Source organism: Neopsephotus bourkii, unplaced genomic scaffold, assembly GCF_033783945.1.
Source record: "Neopsephotus bourkii isolate Nb327-2 ecotype Australia unplaced genomic scaffold, CSIRO-AGI_Nbou_v1 NB_1234, whole genome shotgun sequence".
NCBI lineage: Eukaryota > Metazoa > Chordata > Aves > Psittaciformes > Psittacidae > Neopsephotus > Neopsephotus bourkii.
In genome coordinates this window covers 2,776,530-2,800,106 of record NW_026901719.1, presented here as the reverse complement: position 1 = coordinate 2,800,106, position 23,577 = coordinate 2,776,530, and the positions used below count along the sequence as shown (strand labels likewise).

The 23,577-nt window shown below is 37.7% G+C and overlaps 1 protein-coding gene across 1 annotated transcript in view; it reads left to right on the top strand.

Moving 5' to 3' along the window:
* CTPS2 (CTP synthase 2) overlaps positions 1 to 23,577 on the top strand; it is a 65,352-nt gene that overhangs the window by 2,529 nt on the left and 39,246 nt on the right. Inside the window, exons 2-13 of the mRNA XM_061364535.1 lie at positions 194 to 399; positions 3,085 to 3,255; positions 3,533 to 3,633; positions 4,990 to 5,106; positions 6,551 to 6,634; positions 11,024 to 11,104; positions 12,279 to 12,430; positions 12,680 to 12,812; positions 13,520 to 13,608; positions 14,906 to 15,000; positions 15,837 to 15,899; positions 16,505 to 16,548. Coding sequence (XP_061220519.1) covers positions 234 to 399; positions 3,085 to 3,255; positions 3,533 to 3,633; positions 4,990 to 5,106; positions 6,551 to 6,634; positions 11,024 to 11,104; positions 12,279 to 12,430; positions 12,680 to 12,812; positions 13,520 to 13,608; positions 14,906 to 15,000; positions 15,837 to 15,899; positions 16,505 to 16,548 — 1,296 coding nt within the window. The 5' untranslated portion in view covers positions 194 to 233. The remainder of the gene's footprint in view (positions 1 to 193; positions 400 to 3,084; positions 3,256 to 3,532; positions 3,634 to 4,989; positions 5,107 to 6,550; positions 6,635 to 11,023; positions 11,105 to 12,278; positions 12,431 to 12,679; positions 12,813 to 13,519; positions 13,609 to 14,905; positions 15,001 to 15,836; positions 15,900 to 16,504; positions 16,549 to 23,577) is intronic.

Sequence of the window (23,577 nt, the reverse complement as noted above, 5' to 3'; positions counted from 1 at the left end):
ATTGTGGGGTGGATTTATGCTTGTGGATTGGACTGTAAGCTGGGAGAGATGAATCCTGCTCCCAAATTCCAAAATGGTAATTTTTGTTGTCTGTTTCCAAAGGTCATTTCAACCTAGATTCTTTGCATACTGAGACTGTGTTCTTTCCTAACATGAATTTGCATTCATCAGATGCATGTCGTTATCATTTTAGATTTTCAGCTTGAGATCTGTGTGCTTGTGCTGATTCTCCGATGAAGTACATTCTGGTAACTGGTGGTGTCATCTCAGGCATTGGCAAAGGGATCATTGCAAGCAGCATTGGCACCATATTGAAATCATGTGGTCTACGTGTCACTGCAATCAAGATTGATCCTTACATAAACATAGATGCTGGAACCTTTTCACCATATGAACATGGTATGGAGAGCAGTGCTGTTCTGTTTTGCCTAAATATTTGTATTCTTAGTAGGATGGTGTTTATGGTGTCTTTAAAACAAACAACAGTAGTAATTAGTAATTTTATAATCTATTTTGCAATGCAAATTCCTTCCTTGCTATGTGTTCTCAAGGGCATTGTCTGCTCTAAATAAAGAGAGGTTATCTGTTGAAGATACTTTTGGAAGTAGATGCTTCATTTCTATAAAATCCCATTTTGTTAGGAAAATCCTAGCTGTAGGCCTTGTTCAGTTATTTTCAGTTCAACTTGATAAAAGAAAACAGAATAGTGGTATAAAACTTATTTGAAACTGAAGTAGCTAGCAGATACTTATGAATGCTGTTATCTGGGTGTCGGGTGTCAGGTGTCAGTGCCTTCTAGTGTAAATGTCTTCATGAGAGTTAGATTAAGTTCCCATCTAAGTCTATAAGGATCTAGTCAAAACCATCAGAGAAGCTTATAGACCCAACTAATGATACCATTAGTTTGTTTGGTTAGTTCTCTAAGCTACCTTGATTGTATCGACTACATTGCTGATGAGCAACAGGTCAGTCTGTCAACATTTGTAATGTTGCCTGTTCCTTCAGCTATCTGGCTTGTTACTTAGACATTTATTTTTTAATAAATGATGTTTTTCAAAGTTCCAAAGTACCTTCAGCCAATAGACATTTCTAATTCTTTTTATTTGTTAGATATTTTTTTTTCTGCCTACTTTTAGTCTAGTCCAAAAGTTTTGGAACTGGAGGTAAACATATATATCTCCTTAACTAAAAAAAAAAACCCACTTTGCTTTTTTAAGTGGAAGAGCACAGCACATCAGACCTCTCCCCAAAAGCAAAATTTAACTAATCCAGTGGTCCTGCACTTTCAGAATCATATCTGGTGTTCCTTAGGCAATTGCCTTTACCTTTGGTGGTAAGACTCCTGTGATGTCTTGAGTTTATGAGGATATACTCCTCCCCCAGATCAGGTACAGGTGAGAGGGGGCATTAGAGCAAATAATTCCCACATGGTATTCTCCCCCCATTCTGTTCACTTAAGAGTTTCTTAATGTTTGTGAAGAAGCATCAGTAAGTAGAAATTCACACATGCCAAAATGGCAAGCCTCTTTTGTTAACGTTTTGGCAGAAATATGATTGACTCACAGGATTTTAATTTAGTGATTTCTAGTTAACATAAGAGGTTTTTTAGTAGTATATTTTTTAGTTCTTCCAAGGCCTGCTTATGAGAAATCTTGGTTCCACTCCGTGTCTGTTGGCTTAAATGATAACTTAGTACGGAGAATGCAGTTAGTACATCCCAGGATCAGGCATAATTCTTCCACCGTTTTGTAGAATCAGGATAGTTAGGGTTGGAAAGGACCTTAAGGTCATCTAGTTCCAACCCCCTGCCATGGGCAGGGACGCCTCACACTAAACCATGTCATCCAAGGCTCTGTCCAACCTGCCCTTGAACACTGCCAGGGATGGAACATTTACAACTTCCTTGGGCAACTCATTCCAGTGCCTCACCACCCTCACAGTAAAGAACTTCTTCCTTATATCCAATCTAAATTTCCCATGTTTAAGTTTGAGCCTATTACTCCGTGTCCTGTCACTACAGTCCCTAATGAAGAGTCCCTCCCCAGCATTCCCATAGCCCCCCTCCAGATACTGGAAGGCTGCTGTGAGGTCTCCATGCAGCCTTCTCTTCTTCAGGCTGAACAGCCCCAGCTTTCTCAGCCTGTCTTCATATGGGAGGTGCTTCAGTCCCCTTATCATCCTTGTGGCTTTTGTTAAACTGTTCATTGGAGTGTTGTGTCTTGGCAGGATATATATTTCTGTAGTCCACACTATGCTTTCAGGAAGGCTCTTCTCCTTGTGCACTGGTTCCGCAATTTGTTTAACCATTGGTTTATTGAGTCATGGCAAAATATTTATTTATTTATTTTTTTTTTCTGAAAAGCTTTCCCGCCTTACGTCAAGATCTAGCAACTTAAGTTCCTTCAGAAGTTGATTAGATTCAGAATTTAGAGGCTCTTTAGCGGACTATGGAAAATCTGAACCTGAAGGATATTTTTGTTAGATTTCTCAGGATCGGAACATTTGGTGTCGCCATAGTGTACTAAATGTACAAGGTGAAAGAATTGAGTAAGAAACAATGATCATTCCTGAAGAAGCATTTATATTTAGCCTAACTTTACTCCTGGTCCAAGCCACAATCATTAAAATAGATCCAACCAACAAGAATTTACAGTGAAACACTTTGAACATGTGTGATAATTCATGCTTATAAAAGCAGTGTTTGGCTCCTCTGTGTAAATTGCTGTTTTATTTGTTGCCGATTTATGATTCCTGGAGACTGTTTTTTTCCAGTCAGGGGTTGTAGTATGTTGTTAAAATGCTGCTTAAATGTTTTAAGTCACTTAAATATTTTGGCAATATAATTTAAACTTATTTGCAAGCTATATGTGACTGAAGGGTAGACTAAAAGACTTAATATCCAGGTCACACAGAATGACAATACAGATTGAGTTGCAGCATGTGTTTTATTGATATGTTGTTGTGATACGTCATTTTTAAAAATATTTCATGAATTTTAAGAGAAGTTTGTGGTGTTGCTGCTGTGTGTTTAATAATTCCTCATTATTTTACTGCCTTTCTGTTGGTTTTGTCTATTTTTTTCAGGTGAAGTTTTTGTATTGAATGATGGTGGAGAAGTTGACTTAGATTTGGGAAATTATGAGAGATTTTTGGACATCAATCTCTATAAAGACAACAATATCACCACTGGAAAAATATATCAGCATGTCATTAATAAAGAAAGACATGGTGATTACCTGGGGAAAACTGTTCAAGGTGATATTCTTAATTCTGTGGGATACTTGTCCGTTCCGTCTTTGCTGAAGTGATTAGCTAGAACAAGCTGTTCCTTGCTGCATCACTTTATTCCTTTTTCTTTCCCAAGAGTTTTGAGCATAATCCTGTAATGTTTGGCTTCTGGGCTCAAAGAAAAGAGAAATAGAAAAAGGAAGTACTAGTTTCCTTGTGATATTTTTGATCATTTTCCCCCTTTTGCATGCAAAACCTGGTATGTGGGTCTCAAGATATGCTTGCTTGTTTTTTTTTCTTGTAGTTGTTCCACACATCACCGATGCCGTTCAGGAATGGGTAATGAATCAGGCAAAAGTTCCAGTGGATGATGACAGAAAAGAACCACAAATCTGTGTAATTGAGGCAAGTATAGAATCTTTTAGGATATATATTCACAATGAACACAAACAGCTAGCTTGTTTTCTCCTTGCTACTTACTCTAAAAAGGTCAGACTGAAGTTTCATGGAGAGCAGCAATGCAAAGGCACATTGTATTTTCTTTGGTTTGTTCTGAAAATGACAGGTGTGGTCTTTATTCCTATAGCTTCTGTTTACTTGCCTAAATCCCTTCTAGAACACTGTTGAAACTAAGCTGCTTAACAGTTTTCCCTTTGCAAAACCTTGAAGGAGTTAGACTGAGTATGTGTGTCATGTACAAATGTAGTGTGAAGTTTCTCTGCTACTGGGTGAACACAAATGTGCAGTTCTGTCAAAAGCCACTTGATGGCACAGAACAGTCATGAAATACAACTACTTCATAAGACATAGGTGCTAAACATTGCTTTATTCAGTGCTCAGTCTACTTCAGCTCTTTGTGTCTTTGAAAGACATCTAATTTCTGTCTTTGTAACAGGGACTTTGTATCGGGTGTTGGTTTGGTAATACTGAAAGTCTTGTATAATGTCAAGTATCACTTCATGTAGTTCATATGGCATTTATCGATGTTGGAAAGTTATGATAATACTGCTAAATACCTGTGTTTTGTTGGTCACAACTGTTCATTAATCTGACAGATGGGAAAATGAAGGGTTTTTGTGTCTCTCGCCTATACAGTTAGTTGCATGCCATCCAAAGCAGCAGATGTAAGCACAATCATTGCAAAGCCTGTTAGGGGGAGAAAAAACCCCAACCAAACCAAAACCCAAAGTAAAACCCAACAGCAGTCATTGGGTTTCTCCTTAATGTGTATAAACTTTTGAAAAGCACCTATTCTGAGTAGTTGTCAAGAAACCAAGACTTTAGTTTGAAATAGTTGTGGTTCATACTCTCAGCATCTGCTCATTGTCAGCCCACACAGTTGACCTGGCTCACAGGACACGTAGAACTGCCGGAGATTGCCAGGAGCCTGGGGTGCAATACAGGTGACTCCCGTAGAGGAAGATGTTGCTTTGCTTCTGCCTTATTTGGAAGCTTTTATCCTTCACTGTTGATTATACTTGTTTACCACTTCCAAGGCATCGTCAAAGCATGTATTATTCAGTAGCACCACTCATCTTCCCAGGGGAAGCTTATGTGTTTGATGTAAAGTGAATATAAAAAAACTTGAAAATTGTTCTGTTTTCCACTGGAAACAAATATGCAGAATAGATCAAGGCTCTTTGCAGAGTGTGCCTGCAAGTGTAAATATTTCAGAAAACTTGGTGGAGGTAGACTTTAGTTTGGTTGGTTTTTTTTTTTTTTTGCTTTCTGACACTGACATATCTAAGCTTTCTTTTTCAGCTTGGTGGAACTATTGGAGATATTGAAGGAATGCCATTCATTGAAGCATTTAGACAGTTTCAGTTCAAAGCAAAAAAAGAGAACTTCTGTAATATCCATGTTAGTCTAGTACCACAGGTAAGTTATTAAAATTGATAAAATAGATTTTAAAGTGTATTGGGCTTCATATTTGTTCACTTTTCCCATTAACCCTTTAATGGTTGAGGGTTTTAGAGATGCAAATATGAAGCCCAGTCACACTGGAGTAAACAAAGGCTTTGATATTTACTTTATTGATGTGAGTATCAGTTTTAGTATTCTGAGTTACTGAAAATCCTTGTTATCAACACTGATTTACCTAGAAGGCTAAATATAGTTGTACTTCGCACAAGAAGGTGCTGGTACATGATGAACCCAGTAAGAAAGGCCCTCAGACTCTCTAGGGTATCACTTAAAATTCTGTTTTAGAGTTAACGCTATATGGAAGGAAGGGTATAAATGACTTTATGTCCCTTTAGGTGGGGGGAGCCCCAGGCTGTGTAGCATAGAATGGCCCTGATGTGCAGTGTGCTGGGCATACCTCATCTGCAGAAGAGATTCTCCCCTTTTGGTCATTTGGACTAATAGATAATTTCATTACATGGAAACAACTGTATCATCTTTATTGTCAAACAGAAAGGATGTTTGACAGAACAAACATCCTTTCTGGAGAACTTCTTGCTGCATTCCTAGATAAAGGGAAGGCCACACAGGTAATGGAATTGCAGATCTTGAGTGAGAGCTGCCTACTGGCTCCTCTGTTACAAGAGCTGGCTAAGTTTGTCCTGCAGCCAAGGGTTTTGTGCAGCACAGTGGTCCTCTGAAGGGGAATTCTGGTGTGGATCACTAACTCCTTGATGTACAGTGGTCTTCTGGTCAAGGCCACTCCAACTTTTTGTGCAGGGCTAAAAGTATATTTCTATTCTAAACATTCCCTTCTAAATTTTACTTCACAAATACGTTTTATTATTTTAAGAGATAAGTATTCACTGGGGAGATTTTGTTAAGCAAATACTGGTAATGATGATACGATTGCACCTAGTATGGATACAGAGAGAATTATTAGCCACCACAGCTTTGGATTGGAGGATTGGTCAGCTATTGGTAGGATTGATTCAGTGTATTTGAAAATAGAATTACTTACTACCTCTGATAATTTACAAGAGCAGTTACTGAAGGCCATGTGTTGTGTTGGGCATTCTCTGTATGTTAGCGAAATCCAACTTTTGGAATATTCCTCTTCTGCCACCTGAGTCACTTGCACTGAAACTATTTCTCTGAAAAAAAAACCCAAAACCAAACAACCCAAAACCAAAACCCGAATCAAAACGAAACAAAAAACCCCCAAATAAATGTGACCTGAACTAGGGCTTTGTGGGTTCTTCAGAATTTCTTACATAACAGTGTTGCCATTTCTGTTTCTGCCATATTGTGGCTCTGTTTGGATACATTTACTTCCTTCAAGTATTATTATTTGCAGTGGCTTTTCTCTTTTTACCTGTAACTGCTTTGCCATCTGAGCTTTCAAAATACATCTTTCCAGCCTAATGCCACTGGTGAACAGAAGACAAAACCAACACAGAACAGTGTTCGAGCACTGAGGGGTCTAGGCTTGTCTCCAGATCTGGTGAGTCAATAAATGCAGATTTTTATTTACAGGTCATCTAGAAGTGTCCTTGTGTAACCTGTCTTCAAAGTATAAGTCTTAGTGTCCCATGAAAGACAAGAACTTTAGAAGAAATAGAAAATACATGCTTCACTAACGCCACAGGAAATCAAATTACTTGAATTCACTTTACGTTAACTTAAATAAACTAACTCCTTGTGATATCTTGGGACTGTAGCTCTGTTCTTCTGAAGTTCTTTGCAGGGAAATCATTCTGCACTGCTAAAAAGAATCTGAAGTCTTAGTTTACTTTGTGGGAGGACCTAGAATGCCTCTGGCCTCTGATGTTCTCTCACAAATTTCTTCTTATGCATAATTAAGAAGAAGTAATCCTACCTTTGAAGTACAGCCTTAAAAAAAATATTCCTGTTTGGAAATGTAAATATATGGGTGAATCTCCAAAGTAAGGTTCCTCAATTTCTGTCATAGAATTGTAGAATAATCTGAGTTAAGAGGGACCTTTAAAGTCATCTTGTCCAACCCACTGCAGTGAGCAGGGATATCTTCAACTAGATCAGGTTGCTCAGAGTCCCGCCCAACCTTAATTTGAATGTTTCCAGGGATGGGGCAATTACTGCCTCTCTGGGCAACCTGTTGCAGTGTTTTACCATGCCCACTATAAAAAATTTCTTCCTTATATCTAGTCTGAATCTGCCCCTTTTAGTTTAAAACCTTTATCTCTTATCCTATCACAACAGGCCCTAATAAAAAGTTGATCCTATTTTTTTTTATAAACAGTCTAAGTTCTGGAAGGTCACACTAAGGTCTCTACAGAGGCTTCTCTTCTTCAGGCCTAACAAGCACAACTCAGCCTTTCCTCACAGGAGAGGTGTTCCAGCCCTCTGATGATTTTTTTTTTTTTTGTTGCCTCCTCTAGACTCGCTGTAGGAGCTCCATGTCTTCATTCCTGTGCTCAGGGCTCCAGAACTAGACACAGTATTCTGGGTGAGGTCTCACCAGAGTGGAGTGGAGGGGTAGAATCACTCCGTTCACATGCTGCTCACACTTCTTTTAGTGCAGCCCAACATATTGCAGCTTTCTGGGCTGCAAGCGTGCACTGCCGTATCATGTTGAGCTTCTCATCCATCAGTACCCCCAGATACTTCTTGGCAAGGCTGCTTTCAATCCCTTCTTGCACCACATACTATAGTGAACCTAAAGCCAGCAAGTTACACCTCATGCTAGTTGGCAAATAATCAAAAGCCGAGCTCCTTCCATTTTTTCTCCCCAGTGCTTTAGTTAATGAGTATGTGGTTATTCACGGAATGCAGTTTTTGCCTCCCTGGTACTTTTCCTTGGGAGCAGAGAGGAAACACAATTAGAATGCAGCTTCCTGTTGTGATACGTGTCTGACACTGATGTTAATCTCCTTGATCAGGTGCTGATCGCAATGAAGCCAGGGCAGCACAGCTTTAAATGCCAGTAAAACCTCAGTTCAAACTTACGCTCCCGTCTTCCTGAGCTACAGCTGGTACAGCTGAAGACACTATTTCTAGGTCTGCTTGAGAAAAAGAAAAGGAAAATTTGGCTCTTTTGTGTGAGGCTGTTTGTTACATCAAAGAATATTTTCCTTACTTGATTCTGGAAGTTCTTGAGCCTTTTCCATTCCCATAAAGTTCACAGGGAGAAAAAGCTTCCTAGCCCTTCTGTTGTGGTTTAAGCCCAGTTGGAAACTCAGCCACGTTGCCCTTGCTCACTCCCCTCCTTCCTCCCCCCCACTCCTGGAGGGATGGGGAGGAGAATTGAAAGAATGTAACTCCCACAGGTTGAGATGAGAACAGTCCAGTAACTAAGGTATAATACAAACCACTACTGCTACCACCAATAATAATAATAATGATAAGGGAGATAACAAAGGAAGAGAATACAACTGCTCACCACCCGCTGACTGATACCAAGCCTGACCAAGCAGTGATCTAGCCCTTCTGGGTAACTGACCCTAGTTTTACATCCTAGGCATGACATGCTGTGGTATGGAATATCTCTTTGGCTAGTTTGGGTCAGGAGTCCTGTCTCTGCTTCCCCCTGGCTTCCCCTCCTCCCTGGCAGAACATGAGATTCAGAAAGTCCTTGGTCAGAGTAAACGTTCTGACCAGCAACTAAAACCATTGGTGTTATAAACGCTGTTCCCAGGCTGAAAGTCAAAACCACAGCACTGCACCAGCTAAGGAAAAAAATGACTGCTCCTGCTAAACCCAGGACACCTCAGAAATGAAAGAGGAGTGAGAATGGTCAGTGGTTCTATGTATCTTCAAAGAAGAAAACTTACTTTTAAAAGAATAGTCACACAATTACATTTTGTGCTGTGTTTTCTGATTTTTTTTTTTATTCTTGCATTTCAGGTTTATCAAAAGAGCATGCTTATAACTATAATATAAGTAGGATATGTGTACATACAATATATCATACGATGTGTACATACAATATATCCTTAGCTTATATAGGCTTTATAAGTAGAATATGTGAAAGGATGTCTTTGGTAGCTTCAGATTGTTGTGATGTGGCAACTGTAGTCAGCTTGTGTAGTGCAGTGGTGCTCTATAGTCCAAGCTTCAGGCACTAAATTTCAAAATCCCTCTTCAGGTGCTATTTACATATGGAAAGTTGCCTGTGATTTTTAAAGCCGTTAAGATAATTCCGGAGCCTGACTCCCTCCCTAACCTTCGAGTTAATTTTTAAAAGCCTGCTAAGTGTGTGTAATAAAAGAAAAGCAGGCTGATCTAGTCACTTTATCGCATCTTCAGTTCTTGCCTGAGGCTGCTGGTGACCACCAAAGCACTGAGAGATTAAACTCTCAACACAGCTTTTTGGTGCTGCTATGAAGTTGCTTGGGCACTGCTTCAAGAAAATCTTTAAATCGTTGCTGTCTTAGAAGGGGAAGTTCTTAGAACAGCAGGCAGGAGGGCTTCCTTCATAAGCTGTGCTGCCAGGTTGCCTGATCTAAACTTCGCTAGACCTGTTCTTAATACCTGCTGCCTCCCTGCCTGGGCCCAGGCTTCCCTGAGGTGGCGTGCTGGGCCAGCCTTAGCTGTGCACATATAGGAGCCTTTCTGTTCTCTATGGGGTGTTTTAAGTGCTTAATGAAAACTGCTGTATCCACAGATAAAATGGACACTGTGTTTTGAAGACTGGTTATACACTTGTCAGTGCTGCCCTATTCAACTGGATTGTCACGAATCTTTGTTTCTTTGATATCTGTCTCTGCCACTGTAACCAGTTCTCTGTGACTGCGTTAACTTTAAATTTGTCTCAGCAGGATGGATGATAGATTTCAAAGTGGATTTAATTATATGTTCATATTGCCAATTATATATTATTACTGTTTGAAGAATTATATCTTCAAACAGTGTCCAGTTTTTAAGTTGTGCTTAATTGAACAGAATGTGCAAATTGTTTCATAATTATTTTATGATTACTAAAATGTGCACTGGTTTTCCCTTATACTTGCCAATGGTTTTCTGTTTCTGGAATTTCTTGCAAGGGTAGGGGAAATTAATTAGATTTTGTCAGTGTAACTAAGCTGCACTCTGGCAAGGCAGTCAAAGATCAGCTGCAAGTTTCTGAACAAAAAAGGGCTTGATGCACTAAGTAGTTGCATTAGCTGGAAAGATGGGGAAAATAATCAGGATCATCCTACTTTCTGTTACACTTTCAGGATTCAAAATAGCTTCATGTAGTAGACTTGGGTAATCAATAAGCACACTGATAGAGCAGTTCTGTGTTCGCCTGAAGTTACGTAATGTAAAATAACACCTTCCAACTAACATCAAATCACATGTTTGTTTATTGGTAAAAGTTGCCAGTATTTTCTAAAATTCTTTAGCAGAATAGTAACACCAGGAACACCCTACCCCCCCCCCCCCAAGAAAAAAAAAGATGAAATCGTTTTCTCATCTTCAGCCTTCTTTTCTTCATGATACACAAATTAAAAACTACAAAAAGGTGCTGAAGTACTGAAATACTGGAAAACATGCATGTAAGCTAAGTATTGTTGCTCAAAATTTATCTGCTTTGATTCATCATTTTATTTGTACTTGTAGAGCTACTAGACTTTAGGTAGAGAGTATTACAACAGTAATGCAAGAAGGGAGAACATGAGGAAGCAGCATTACAGGGAATATCAAAGGTTAATAAAAGTGGGTCAGTATGTGCAGGTGACTGATTTACTTCTGCCTTGCTAGCAGGTATTGGTAAGCTAAGATATGTTGTGGAACTCCAAAAGAGAAGAGGAAAAAAAGGCACATAAATTTGTTCTGTGCCTCCAAAGGAGTTAATTTCTCTATGAACAATATTGAGTATTTTGTTAGTCTGCCTAGTAAATGCTCAAGTCTTTACCTTCTGTTATGACAGATTGTCTGTAGAAGTGCAAAACCTATAGAAATGGCAGTGAAGGAAAAGATTTCCATGTTTTGCCATGTGGAGCCTGAGCAGGTCAGTACTTTAATATTTTATTCATCATTATTTAAATATGTGGGAAAGCATCCAAGTATTTATGTGCATTTCTGTTTTCAACTTTAGACTGATCCTTTCCAACCCTAACTATTCTATGATTCTATGATTAATATGTAATTGCTTACAATTTTTATCTTACTGTTATGTACTCTATAACACATTAAAAGTATTGGGAGTTTATATTTTAGATTCTATGTCAAATAATCATTAACAATTTGAGTGGATGTTAAGTGAAAAGTTAATAAAAGGAATAGATTTTGAGCACATAGCTAATTCCTATACATAGTTGTGAAAACTGCACTTCTGAAGCTGGTTATAGTAATGGATGAACAAAGTGTGGGTAAAGCTAGGGGGCTGCTTATGTCCATAGATCATCACAGACACATAAAGTATCTCACTGTGATAATATTTAATAAGCTGTTCATGGCCTTTAACATGCTTGGAACATCTCTGTGTAGTTTTGTATATTTTTGTAATTAATGTGTGATTTTTACCTTACTAGTTTGTGATTAATTGCTATTCAAGTAATAATTCTGATAAATGCTTCTTAATATTTATGTGAGTGAAAGCATTTTACTCTTCAATTTAATGGGTAATATAAAAGGGATAACAGATGCCAGCAGTTATTCTTTGTTTCAAATACGTGCCCATGTTGGCCTCTCGTTCTGAAGGTGTGTAAGAAAAACCTTTTTATAGTAAGATTCCAGATGAGCACATAGAGGGCAAGGGGCTATTACTCCCGCCACTGCTCTTCCTTCCATCTGACTATCTGTAGAAGACAGCTCCCTTGAGCTAGCCTCTGGAAATCCTTCAGAAATGCCTTTGTGGTTCCTCTCCACCCAGAGACAGACAGATGGAAGTTCAATCAAACAACAATGCTGTGTGCTTTCCTGTCAGTATCAGGCTGTATGTAATCATGTACACAGTTAGATTCCAACTGCAGTTATGTGACTGGACTAACAGTCCAGTGTGCCCCTGAACTTCCCTGAAGAGTTCCCTGGCAGGGAGGGGGCTGTCTTCATGGCAGTGTTTTGTTTCTAAATTTCTGTCTTTTAGGGTAGAAGCTCAGCATGTAGTATACAAAAATATAGAATGTTATATTTCCTATGAAAAATTATTAGCTAAGTCTCTTACTTTATGCTTTTTTTATTAGGTGATATTTGTCCATGATGTATCTTCCACTTATCGAGTACCAATCCTGCTGGAGGAGCAAGGCATCATTAAGTATTTTAAACAGAGGTTAAATTTGCCTGTTGATGACCATCCAAGTGATCTTCTAATGAGATGGAAGAAAATGGCTGACAGGTATCCTAATTCCTGCTGCTTTTTGTAGTATTTTAATGCAAGTTAGGATTGTAGGTCCTGTGAAATCATCAAACTTGATGGGAGACAGTAGCCTGTTCCTGATCAACAGCTGTGAATGGTCTGGGTTTAAAAACTGTCAGTTTTGAGGTTTTTAGTTGATGACTTGTGAAGGTAAAGGAAAAGCAAACATTGTTAAAATGTTTTCTTTGTGCAAATCAGTCTAATAAGCAAAAAACTTGTTTTTGTCAGATATGAAAGGTTGCTGAAGGTATGTTCCATAGCTCTCGTTGGCAAGTACACAAAACTAAGTGATTGCTATGCATCTGTTTTCAAGGCTCTGGAGCACTCCGCACTGGCAATTAATCACAAACTGGATTTAATGGTGAGGATATTTTTGGATTTTGCTTTCAGGGATACTTTGAATATACTCTGCTATACTATATGTCATGGGAGGCAGTTTTAATTCGTGTGGAAATTAGGAGATGCATCATGTAGATAAATACTGACCAAACATCCTGTTTTTTCAAGAAGTGTGTACGGATTTAGTAATTTTATTTGGATCTAAACACACTTGAATAATGCAGTAAACAAAAGTGGATCTGATGAAAAAGCAGGCTTTACCTACACATTTCTATTTACATCAGAGGTAGGTCTTGCTCATGAGACTGCTTATGTTAGTAAGATTAGCTTAAAGGAAGAAGAAAAGAGGTAAACTGAAAGCAGTTTAGTTTGTTTTTAAAATCCAGTGCCAGAAGCTGTTGCTCTTTATTTCGTTTGATATTCTGAGAGCCCTCAGTTTTATTTTTAGCAGGATTCTGTTATCAGAATTGACCCATAAACCTAGTAATTCCTCAAACACAGAACTATTTAGGGATGTAGTTTGCCTCTTATTAGTAAGAACAGAAAGTTGAACTACATGCGGGGAAAAGCTTACCACCTTTCTTGCTGGTAGAATTATCGTATCCATTGTTTAGTTTGTTCCAGAGATGGCAAGCCTGGAAATTGAGTTGAAAATATTAGGTTGTCTTAATGCCATTAAGAAGTTGCTCTCAGTGGAAGAAAACCTTGCTTTTTTTTTTTTTTAATTAGTACATAGATTCAACAGAACTTGAACGTTCTACAGAAGCGGAGAACTCAGTGAAATATCACCAGGCATGGCACAAACTGTGCAAGGCAGAGTAAGTAGTATTGGGTATTCTATATCCCAAATGCAAACAATGATATTTATTTCATGTGATGAAAAATGCTTCAGTAAATAAGTTTCAGTGCATCCAAACTTCGCTTACTTACATAAGGTGATAGATGTGCATGGTTAGTGACAAGCTTCAGACATAGCAAATTATAGTCTCAACCTTAGCATCTGCTTTTAATTTCTTTAGAGAAGTTGCAGTTGTTTGGGTTTTTTTGTTGATTGTTTGTTTTTGATAGCTAGATTTTCTTTACAGTGCAGGTCAATTGCCACAGATTTGTCTTTGTCAATATGCATCATAGTGAAAGGTAGTTAAATAAAATCTTAGTAAATGCTGGTAACACTCTTCAAATGTAGAATCATAGAATAGTTACAGTTGGAAAGGATCATGTAGTTCCAACCCCCCTGCCATGGGCAGTGACACCTCACATTAAACCATGCCACCCAAGGCTTTGTCCAACCTGGTCTTGAACAGCGCCAGGGATGGTGCATTCACAGCTTCCCTGGGCAACCTATTCCAGTGCCTCACCACCCTCACAGTAAAGAAATTCTTCCTTACATCCAATCTAAACTTCCCCTGTTCAAGTTTTAACCATTTACCCCTTGTCCTGTCACTACAGTCCCTAATGAGTAGTCTATCCCCAGCATCCTTATAGCCCCCCTCCAGATACTGGAAGGCTGCTATGAGGTCTCCACACAGCCTTCTTTTCTCCAGGCTGAACAGCCCCAACTTTCTCAGCCTATCTTCATATGGGAGGTGCTCCAGTCCCCTGATCATCCTTGTGGCCCTCCCATGGACTTGTTCCAACAGTTCCATGTTCTTTTTATGTTGAGGACACCAGAACTGCACACAGTACTCCAAGAGAGGTCTCCAGAGAGCAGAGTAGAGGGCCAGGACATCTGTTAAGAATCATTGCCAGGATTTCAGTTTGCGTTGTTTGTTGTCAAAGTGCATTTAATTTCTTCAGTATTATTTAGTAGACACTAAGTTTTGGTGTCAAGATAAAGTAGTGAAAATGTAGCAAGTTTATTTAAGCAATAGGTGTTTAAGCAGTGGGAGTTTCCCTGTGAAGCATGAGGCTGGTCAGATGAAATTTGGAGTGGGTAGATGAGACAAACCTCCAAATTGAGAGTTAAATTCTGTGTATTCTGAATGGTCATATAAAACATGCATTTTGTGCTTTGTGCTTGTTTTGGTACAATTTCAAAAGTCTTCAGTTTGTGTGGACTTCCTTTGCTGGCTGGATTCTACATGTTGGTTGCTTTATATATTGGTGTCATTCCAGTGGCATTCTGGTCCCAGGAGGGTTTGGAATTAGGGGAACAGAAGGCAAACTCCAGGCTATTTCCTGGGCAAGAACAAAGAAAAAACCCTTTCTTGGTAAGATCATTAAGAGTCAGAAATTGTTGTGTTTTGGGAGTGTATAGCAAGCTAACTGATCTGATTAAAAAACAAAACAAGAACACACGCTCTGTGGAAGGATCCTGTCTTAGGCAGTATGTGTGCTGTTGTGAATATTTGCCTTGTAGATAATGCCCAGGGTTATAGTCATGTACTACATTTGCTGTATAAAGGAAGGAAGAAAAAGACTATCCCTGCTTCAGAGGTTTTTTATTTGCTATATCCACATTTATGTGGGGGAGTCTTTGTGTCTTGTAGTTAAATCAGCATCATTATAGATACTAATCAGCGTGCAGGAAACGTAGGTGTCTTTGGACACATTTGCTATCTTAACTAATTTTTCTTGCTTTATGGTATGTTTTATTATGGTAAAGTCTAAAGATGCCATCTAGCCTATAAGCTAAGTGCTGTTTGTGTAAGTGCCTCTGAAGCTTCGGTCCCTACTCCACGTTTCTTACGGTTTTTAAGTGACTACTTGGACTAGTTGCCAAATCAAAATTTGTATCTGGATATACCCAGATTTCAGCTTCTGTGTGTCCTTACAGTAATTACTGGTAAAGTAGATGGGAATTAAAAAAAATGTTTGAAAAGGCTTAAAGCACTTAATTGTGTCACATTTATTTATCAGTGTGCCAAATTTAAATTTTTTTGCATTGAGCAGTTTTTTTTTTGTTTTTTTTTAGCTTGTTGTTAAGTCTGTGTATATACACTGGGTACCAAGATTTCTAAGCAGTCAGCTTTAAGGCAGAATAGCAAATACTTTCAGTCCTGCTCTTTGTCCTGTTAAATTCTGGGGGTTTTGTTTCCTCTTCTAGGAGTTTGTCTGGGAATGCAATTAGCAGTTGTGGAATTTGCAAGAAACTGTTTGAATTGGGAAGGTGAGCTCAGTATGCTCATGTGGATGTGATTTGCTTAGAAGAAATTTTATTCTGTATGTGAAGTCTATGTTTATTATTAGAACTGTTGTATAGATCCTATCATCATTAGGTACTTAGCTCTTCAACATGATCATTTTCAGGTCAGCACCCTGTGCTTTCTGTACAAGGGGATAGGAACTCTTATGCAGATTGCTTTAAACCTGCTTCTTGATTTAGAAAGTGTGCTTATAGGCTACCTCTGTAGTCTCTTTCTAGAGTGTTCAGGTGGTGAAGAGTAAAAGTGAGAAGTGGTTTTCTCCCTTGCTTTCATTAGTTTGAGTTGTCAAACCATAGCTATTGCAGTAGAAGTATGAAGAGACTTAGCTCACCAAATAACTTGTGCAACTGACAGCTGGGAGGAAAAAGTTATGGAATGTAGGAAAGGCAGTGTGTATGACTGAGGTCATACGCTTCCTGTGATTGCTCGGAAGTGGTGCAGTGTGTGTTTAAACATACAAGATGGTAGCTTGAATGCAGACAATGAAATGCCACAGAACTGTTATGATGCATTTGTATTGCATGTATAACAATGGAAATGTATTGTGTTTGTTTTGAACGTGTTTCAGATGCTAATTCTACAGAATTTGACCCAGACACAAAAAACCCTGTTGTAAGTACTGTTTTTTTTTTTCTGCGTTAGTTTTGTGAACATGTATCTTTTGTTAAAAAGGGAGTTGGCTCTGTGTAAGAACTGTCTATATCATTACATAGTAGCACATGAAAAGGCATCTGTTATCCCTATTCTATATTGTTTAAAAGGGTATTTTCTTTTAATAGTGCCTTGCCTTCACCTGATCAGTGTGTGATTTGTCTTAGCTTTATGTCTTGTAATTTTTCTAATGGTTTTCTTGCCTGTAGACTGTTGGTGGGAGTAGACAATAATGATGAGGTTGGCTTTACTAGAGAATAATATACAAAGAGAAGCTGGAAAGCGTAGCACAAAGCTATTATCAAAGTAGAAATTTATATAGAAAGATAAGGATTGTATAAAAAGCTGTTGAAAAATTCTTGTGTTTTGTTTGTATAAACAGTATAAATAACCATTACACTCCTTCTCCCTTATGAGTCTCACAGTCCTCCTTTTGAGAAGAATTTCAGTACTGTAGATATGACAGGGCTGAATCTTACGCCAGTGGTAGAATCTTTTGCTCCCCCGTTCTTCCTCCTCCTGCTCCTGGAGGGAATAGGGAGGAAAATCAAAAGAATGTAACTCCCATGGGTTGAGATAAGAGCAGTCCAGTAACTAAGGTATAACACAAACCACTACTGCTATGATGAGTAATTACAAGGGAAATAACAAGGGGAGAGAATACAAGCACTCACCACCATGACCTGACCAGCTATCTGGGCTTTCCAGGTAACTCCCCCCTGGTTTATATACAGGGCATGATGTGCTGTGGTATGGAATACACCTTTGGCTGGTTTGGGTCAGGTCTGTCTCTGCTTCCTCCTGTCTCTGGTCCTGTCTCTGCTTCCTCCCAGCTTCCTCTCCTCCCTGGCAGAGCATGAGGCTCAAAGTTCTTGACTGGAGGGGCTTTTTAGAGCTAGTTTCGTTTAACTTCTTGTCGTGGTTTAAAACTGTGGTATGAAATACCTCTTTGGTCAGTTTGGGTCAGGTGTCCTGTTTCTGTGTCCCTCCGGCTTCACCTCCTCCCTGGCAGAGCATGAGACACACAGAGTCCTTGGTCAGAGTAAATGATTTAGCAACAACTAAAAACATTGGTGTTATCAGTGCTGTTCCCAGGCTGAAAGTCGAAACCACAGCACTGCACCAGCTACTAAGAAGAATGACTGCTACTGCTGAACCCAGGACACTTCTCATGATTGCATTTCAGATAGTCACCTCAGGTACCTTTTTGGGATACAGCTAGATAACTGGGGATTGAGTCCCCCTTTGGAACTGGCGGTTTCTCTACATTATTGTTAGGGTTGTTCACAGTAGCTGGCTCTGATGCAGAGCTCCACACTTAACTGAAGTCGGGAATGTGGGTGCTTTTCTGCTGCAGCCTTACTGTCAGTTTCTTCTGTTACAGAAATTGTAGTGGGTATTAGTACAATATATCTAGGACTAAATCTTTATTCCATAAGTAATGAGTGATTTGTGATTTGCATTCAAGGGCAGGTAAGGTATATATGTTAAAGAGAACATTATTTGGACATAAAATTAAGAAAATAATGGAGTGCATGTGTCATGGAAAGTCAATGCAGTGTTTACAATCAAAGCAGTATGCTTGCAGTATGTATAATGGATATTCTTTTGTTCTGAGCTACATTAAGGTTCTGAAATTGGTTATTACCAGTCATATTGCAGCATTTTAATCTGATCTTTGACATCTCGGTTCTGGGCAAGGAACAGATGTAAATCATTCCAAAGGGGAAATTTGCCCTGTCAATAATTATAACTGCTAATAATCTGTCTTAACAGAGTCCATGTTGTGCTAAAACCAGTTGAGATATTCTATATAATCACAAATCAATAAAAACAATCAGAAGAGAAGCGGATTAGTGAAGTTTGTGAGCTACTTAAGTGGTGTAGGTGTTTCATTATTCAAGAAAGTTAGTTCACTGTATTAGCACTGATAGTATCTTGCAATGCCACTGTGTTGTTCAACTGAGGGCTAACTTAGGACCGAAGTTATGTACTTTTCTTTTGGTTCCTGCTCTGTTGGACACTAAAGTGGGGGAAGAAAGGCACTGGTAGTAGTAGCAGTTCTATTTGCTTTTATTTTTAAGAAAAAGGAAAAAAGACAAAAGTTCAGGTATGTAGTTTGACAGGGGAACTCAGGGACAGCCGTAAAATATGCAGCTACTTTTGCATCTCTTAATTTGCTAAGCATTCAAATGCTCTGAACTGTACTTAACCAAAGCTGATAGTTTTTTCCTAAAGTATGTATAAAATGTCTTAGTCTCCTTTGCCTCCCTAATGTCTGTCTGTGAAAATCTGAATCTTTTTCATTAGAAATAAAAAATTGGGAATGTAAAGTAACCATGTAACTCAGAATTAGGCTTCCAGAGAAAAAACAGATGTCTGAAATGATGAAAAACATTACTGGCAGTTTAAATAACACAAGTTATTGTACTACAGAGGAGCATTGTCTGCATTAGTTAAAAGTTTTGAGGATCATAGAAATCTTTTATGTGGTAAGGCAATTATGATTTGTTTTGTTTTGAATAACACACAACTGAATGCAGAGAGTTGCCTGCAATGCTGAATATCTGTTCACTGCAGCTGCTCGTGTATTTCTACTGACTATCATTACAACAGTGTTGCTCAACCTGGGTTCTGCAAAAGCACCCGTGAGTAACTTTATATAGGATGGGAACCCTGTATAACTCTGTATTGCTTGTTTTGGGGAATATTGATATCAATTATATTGGGATGTAAATGTCCAAGTATCGCAAAGTTAAGGTGTCAAACACCTTGGAAAAAATAATAGTCTCTGCACACAAAAATGGAAGCTAATGACTTAGTAGTGTAAACCAGACAAAATTGTATCTTTATAATACTGTAGGGAATAAAAAAATCCTGAAGCTGAATATTTGTGTGATAAAAACTTAAAGGAAATGAGACCTAGAACCTTAATAAGCTGCATTTGACAGATTAGAAGTTGATACTAGATTTTATTTAGGCTTAAACTAGAAATATGAACTCGGAAGGGGGAAAAAAAAAAAGGTCTCTGATTTGGCAGTTAACCTGTATTGTCAGACCATACAATTTAAACTACCAAAATACCACCTTAAGGTTTTGGCTTGAATTCCTATTTAACACACATTTGATTTCAGTAGGAAAAATGAGGGAGGTGCATGAGCACTCATCACAGCCCATCAAGTTCTTGATCTCATCTTGACTGATTATTTGCAGGTCCTGTTCCCATTGTATATATTATTAAGCTTTCTACTTTACTTCCTAGCCTTCTGCAAAATAATGATAGGTAAATTGTTACTGTTCTTTGCAGGAAAATAGCTGTTCAAAAAAGTAATGCATTTGCTTGAGAGTAATGCTTAGTATGAATTTTCTGTTGCAAATGATAATTTTAAAATTAACTCCCTCAAAGGGAAAATGTATAGTCTGTAAACTGCTAATGAACTGGATGGATTCACTGAATGGCAAAGGAATTATTTGTTTTGTCCCATTTCCCTTGTCTTCCTCAACTATTAAGTTTAGATTTTTTTTTTTTTTTTTTGGATGAGCCTTTTAAGTATGTACTTTGTCAATTTTATTGTAACTGTATCTAACTGTTCTAGGAAAATAAGAAGATGACTCTAGAAATAATTCCAATACACTTTTATTTTTTCTCAAGTAAAAAACCTCCAAATTTTAATTGTGACAGTTATTCTTCATGACCTATGCATCTTGTGTAGCATCATGAAACTTCAAAAATTTCACCGGGTAAAAAATGCATTTTCTATAAACTCAAGAAATTGTGCAGAAATAGATTTTACCAGTAGGTGACACTGTTGTAACATGTTTGTTCCTTTATGTCCCTTTTCCTATTCAGGATGTCAGTAGCATGATTGAATTAAAAAATTTCTGAGGTCACCTAAGAGATGGAAGGAGTGTATGTCCCACTCCCGCAAAAGCACCTTTAAATTCTGTGATTTTACTTATGTGCCTAAAGTAGCTACTGTAGCTTAGTAAGCAAGGATGTGGGGGGTATATTTTATTTTGAAATCAGAAGCTTGTTCATTTAGAATAATATTTTTTTTCATAAATTTGAAAAAGGTCATAAATATTATTATTTACTTTTCTTGCAAGAAACATAACACTTTTTAACAGCTGAGGGGTTTGTGTAAAAGAACAGCCCAGGAGCTGATTAGAACATTCATATCATGTTTAAATATCAGAATTTTTGAGGCTTCTATTTGTTCATCACTGGTGTGGAGTAAGTTATTCCTCATTTCACGTAAGGGAAATTCAGGGATAAGGACCACTGTAGTATGGGATTTTGAATGTGCTTGATAGGCTTTGCAAGTAAGTTGAGCCTTTAAGTCCTTAAGTAACTGAGATCTCACTGATTTATGAGGATAATGAATGATGTTGGTGTTAAAATTCAGTTAAAAATTCCAAGTTCTCCAGTAGGGTTAGTGCCTAATCTACTGAATTACTTGTCTTCAAAAATTTTCATTATTCTTACCTATCTTCTTGCTCACTAATTTCCTCTTAAATAGTAATGGCCATGAGATGTGTGTGAAAATATGTCACAGGTACTCATGCAATGAAAAGGTTAAAACTGCACCAAATAAATGTAATGAATATTTTAATTGCAACAGCAGTCAGTTCCTCTGTGTGTATGTGTGTGTATACTTAATGTGTTCCATTTACAAGAGTCATAACACAAACTACGGTTACGTAAATATAATTTAAAATGAACATGTAATGCTACAGACGTCATACTTAACATTCTTATATTATTGAAAATAAGTAATTTATGTTTTAAAAATTTTTACTGTTTGCCATATGCAAGTGCTGTTTTATGTGAACGACGAAACTGAACTGGGAGGAGCATTGGATAGTATACGCTAGGGACACTGCTCAAATGGAATGACACATCTTTCCTTTTGTGTATTTTAGAAACCATTTGATTTTAATTGCTTTAGAGGTCCAAACAATAGCTCAGGTAAAACAGGGTTTGGATTTGTTAAACACTTTTGCAAATGTAGTGTGAAATAGAAACAGGTAGTTCTGAAGTAATTGTGAGGCAGCTTAGCTGGAAAGGGTGGCTAGTAAGTGTGCAGGAGACACAGTACAAGACATAATTTGTTATACATCAGAACTTTATTCTGTACGTTTTAAAATCTTAACAAATCTGTGGGTTTAGGTGTACCTATAATGTACACATGTGCCAGGCTCTTCTCCCTCAAAGCAGTGGTGTTCATTCTTGCAGATGCCTTACTGTCCTGTACCAGTTATCTTTTTTATAAGCATTACAAACTCATCAAAGCTGATGCTTCCATCATTATTTTTGTCCAACGATTTAATTATGTTATCAAGTGAGAATGAATCCTGTTTTATTAAAAAAAAAAAAAAGAAAAAAGAGAGAATGAAATAACTAGATTGCCACAACTGTTTTCCTGTAAGGAATGTCGCCAAGAAGTGATGTAGTCACGAACAGTCAGTGTTGAAGGTGTTGTACTTACCAGTTTTACTTGTTAAACTAGAAATACAGTGCCTGCTATCCGTTGCCAGAAATGTTAACAAAGATATAGTAACCATTTAAAAATATCAAGTATTACTTGGGTTACTTCAGTCTTACGTATAAATTTGGAATTTAGGAAACAGCAGGTAGAGTAGCTGCAGCATGTACAGAGTCACCAATACAAAACTATTATGCATACTACTGTTGCCTTGTTAGATACTCATTTGGGCCCTGCATGCGCTGTTTAATGAAAGTAGTAATGCATTTTTAGGCTTTGGATCAGGACCTGAGAGTGGCTTTCCCTTCCCTTTTGCCCTCTTTACTAGGAATACTGTATTCACTGTTGAAAAATTCTTGCTAATGTATTAAATCTAGTTCAGCTTATTAGTTCCTTTTATTTGTCGTGTCTGATAAGAGCACATCTCAAATCCTAATGCAGTGAGTGTTATGGTAACATCCCTGATCAGGCTAGTTGAATAATATAAAAACAGTTTTGGTTTCTAATCTGAATTTAAAAAGTTTTTGTTTCCTCATACTTGATGCCTATGCATATTTTGTAATGTCCTCTCCTGCTTTTATGTTGATTTATTACGGTGCCATGTATTTCTGCAAACAGAGTAGGTGCTTGAAAATATCTGATACCCAGACAGAAAAGCAGCAGCATTGCTTTTTTGAGCTCTTCCATGTCTACATATCTGAGAAAATGGGTATGGTGCTAGCTTGTCCACAGCTAATATAAAAACTATTATATTTCTGAATTTGCCATCATCTTTCCTATAAAATTTTGACAATTTCTAACAGTTTTTAAGAGAAAAACCCCTTTGTGTTTTATTAGTTTGGTGGGGATTTGTTTGTTTGTTTTAATTAGCCACTTCATATTAATGAAGTTACTAAATTGAATTACTGTAGTTCTCAAAGTACTGGATTTTTCTGTTGAGGTGCAATTTTTTTCAGCCCTTCAGCAAAACACTGCTTTTGTTAGCTATCCAAAACACAGTATTTAACAATTTGTCTAGTAAAAAAATCTAAATTGGATCCTAATGCATTTCAGGAAAGGTCTGGCAGAGAATATATATGAAATCAGAACCTAGAATTTTTTTAAATTTATTTTTTTTTTGTAATTATCCTCCTCTTTTTCCATTCCCCAGAAAATGGGTATTTCTCTCTAGCTTGGTAGCGTCTCTTTTCTTTACTTGACTTCTTTCTGGAAGGGCAAACCTTTTATTTGGTGGTGGTGGTGGTGACTTAATCTAGATGAAAATTAGCTCATATCTCTTCCTTTTAAATGTGTCATACTGATGTACTTGATTTATGTGTTTTTCTAGATATTTTCTAGATTCAGACTTATTACTTAGACTTGAAGCAAAAAAAATAGAAGACTCAGGTGCAATATTCTGTGTGTGATTAGCTTACATAAAAAAAAATACAAACAAAACAGCTTCTTAGATTTTTGCATTCATAGAGCTTTGTTATAAACTCCCTACACAGATACCTGTTTGGAG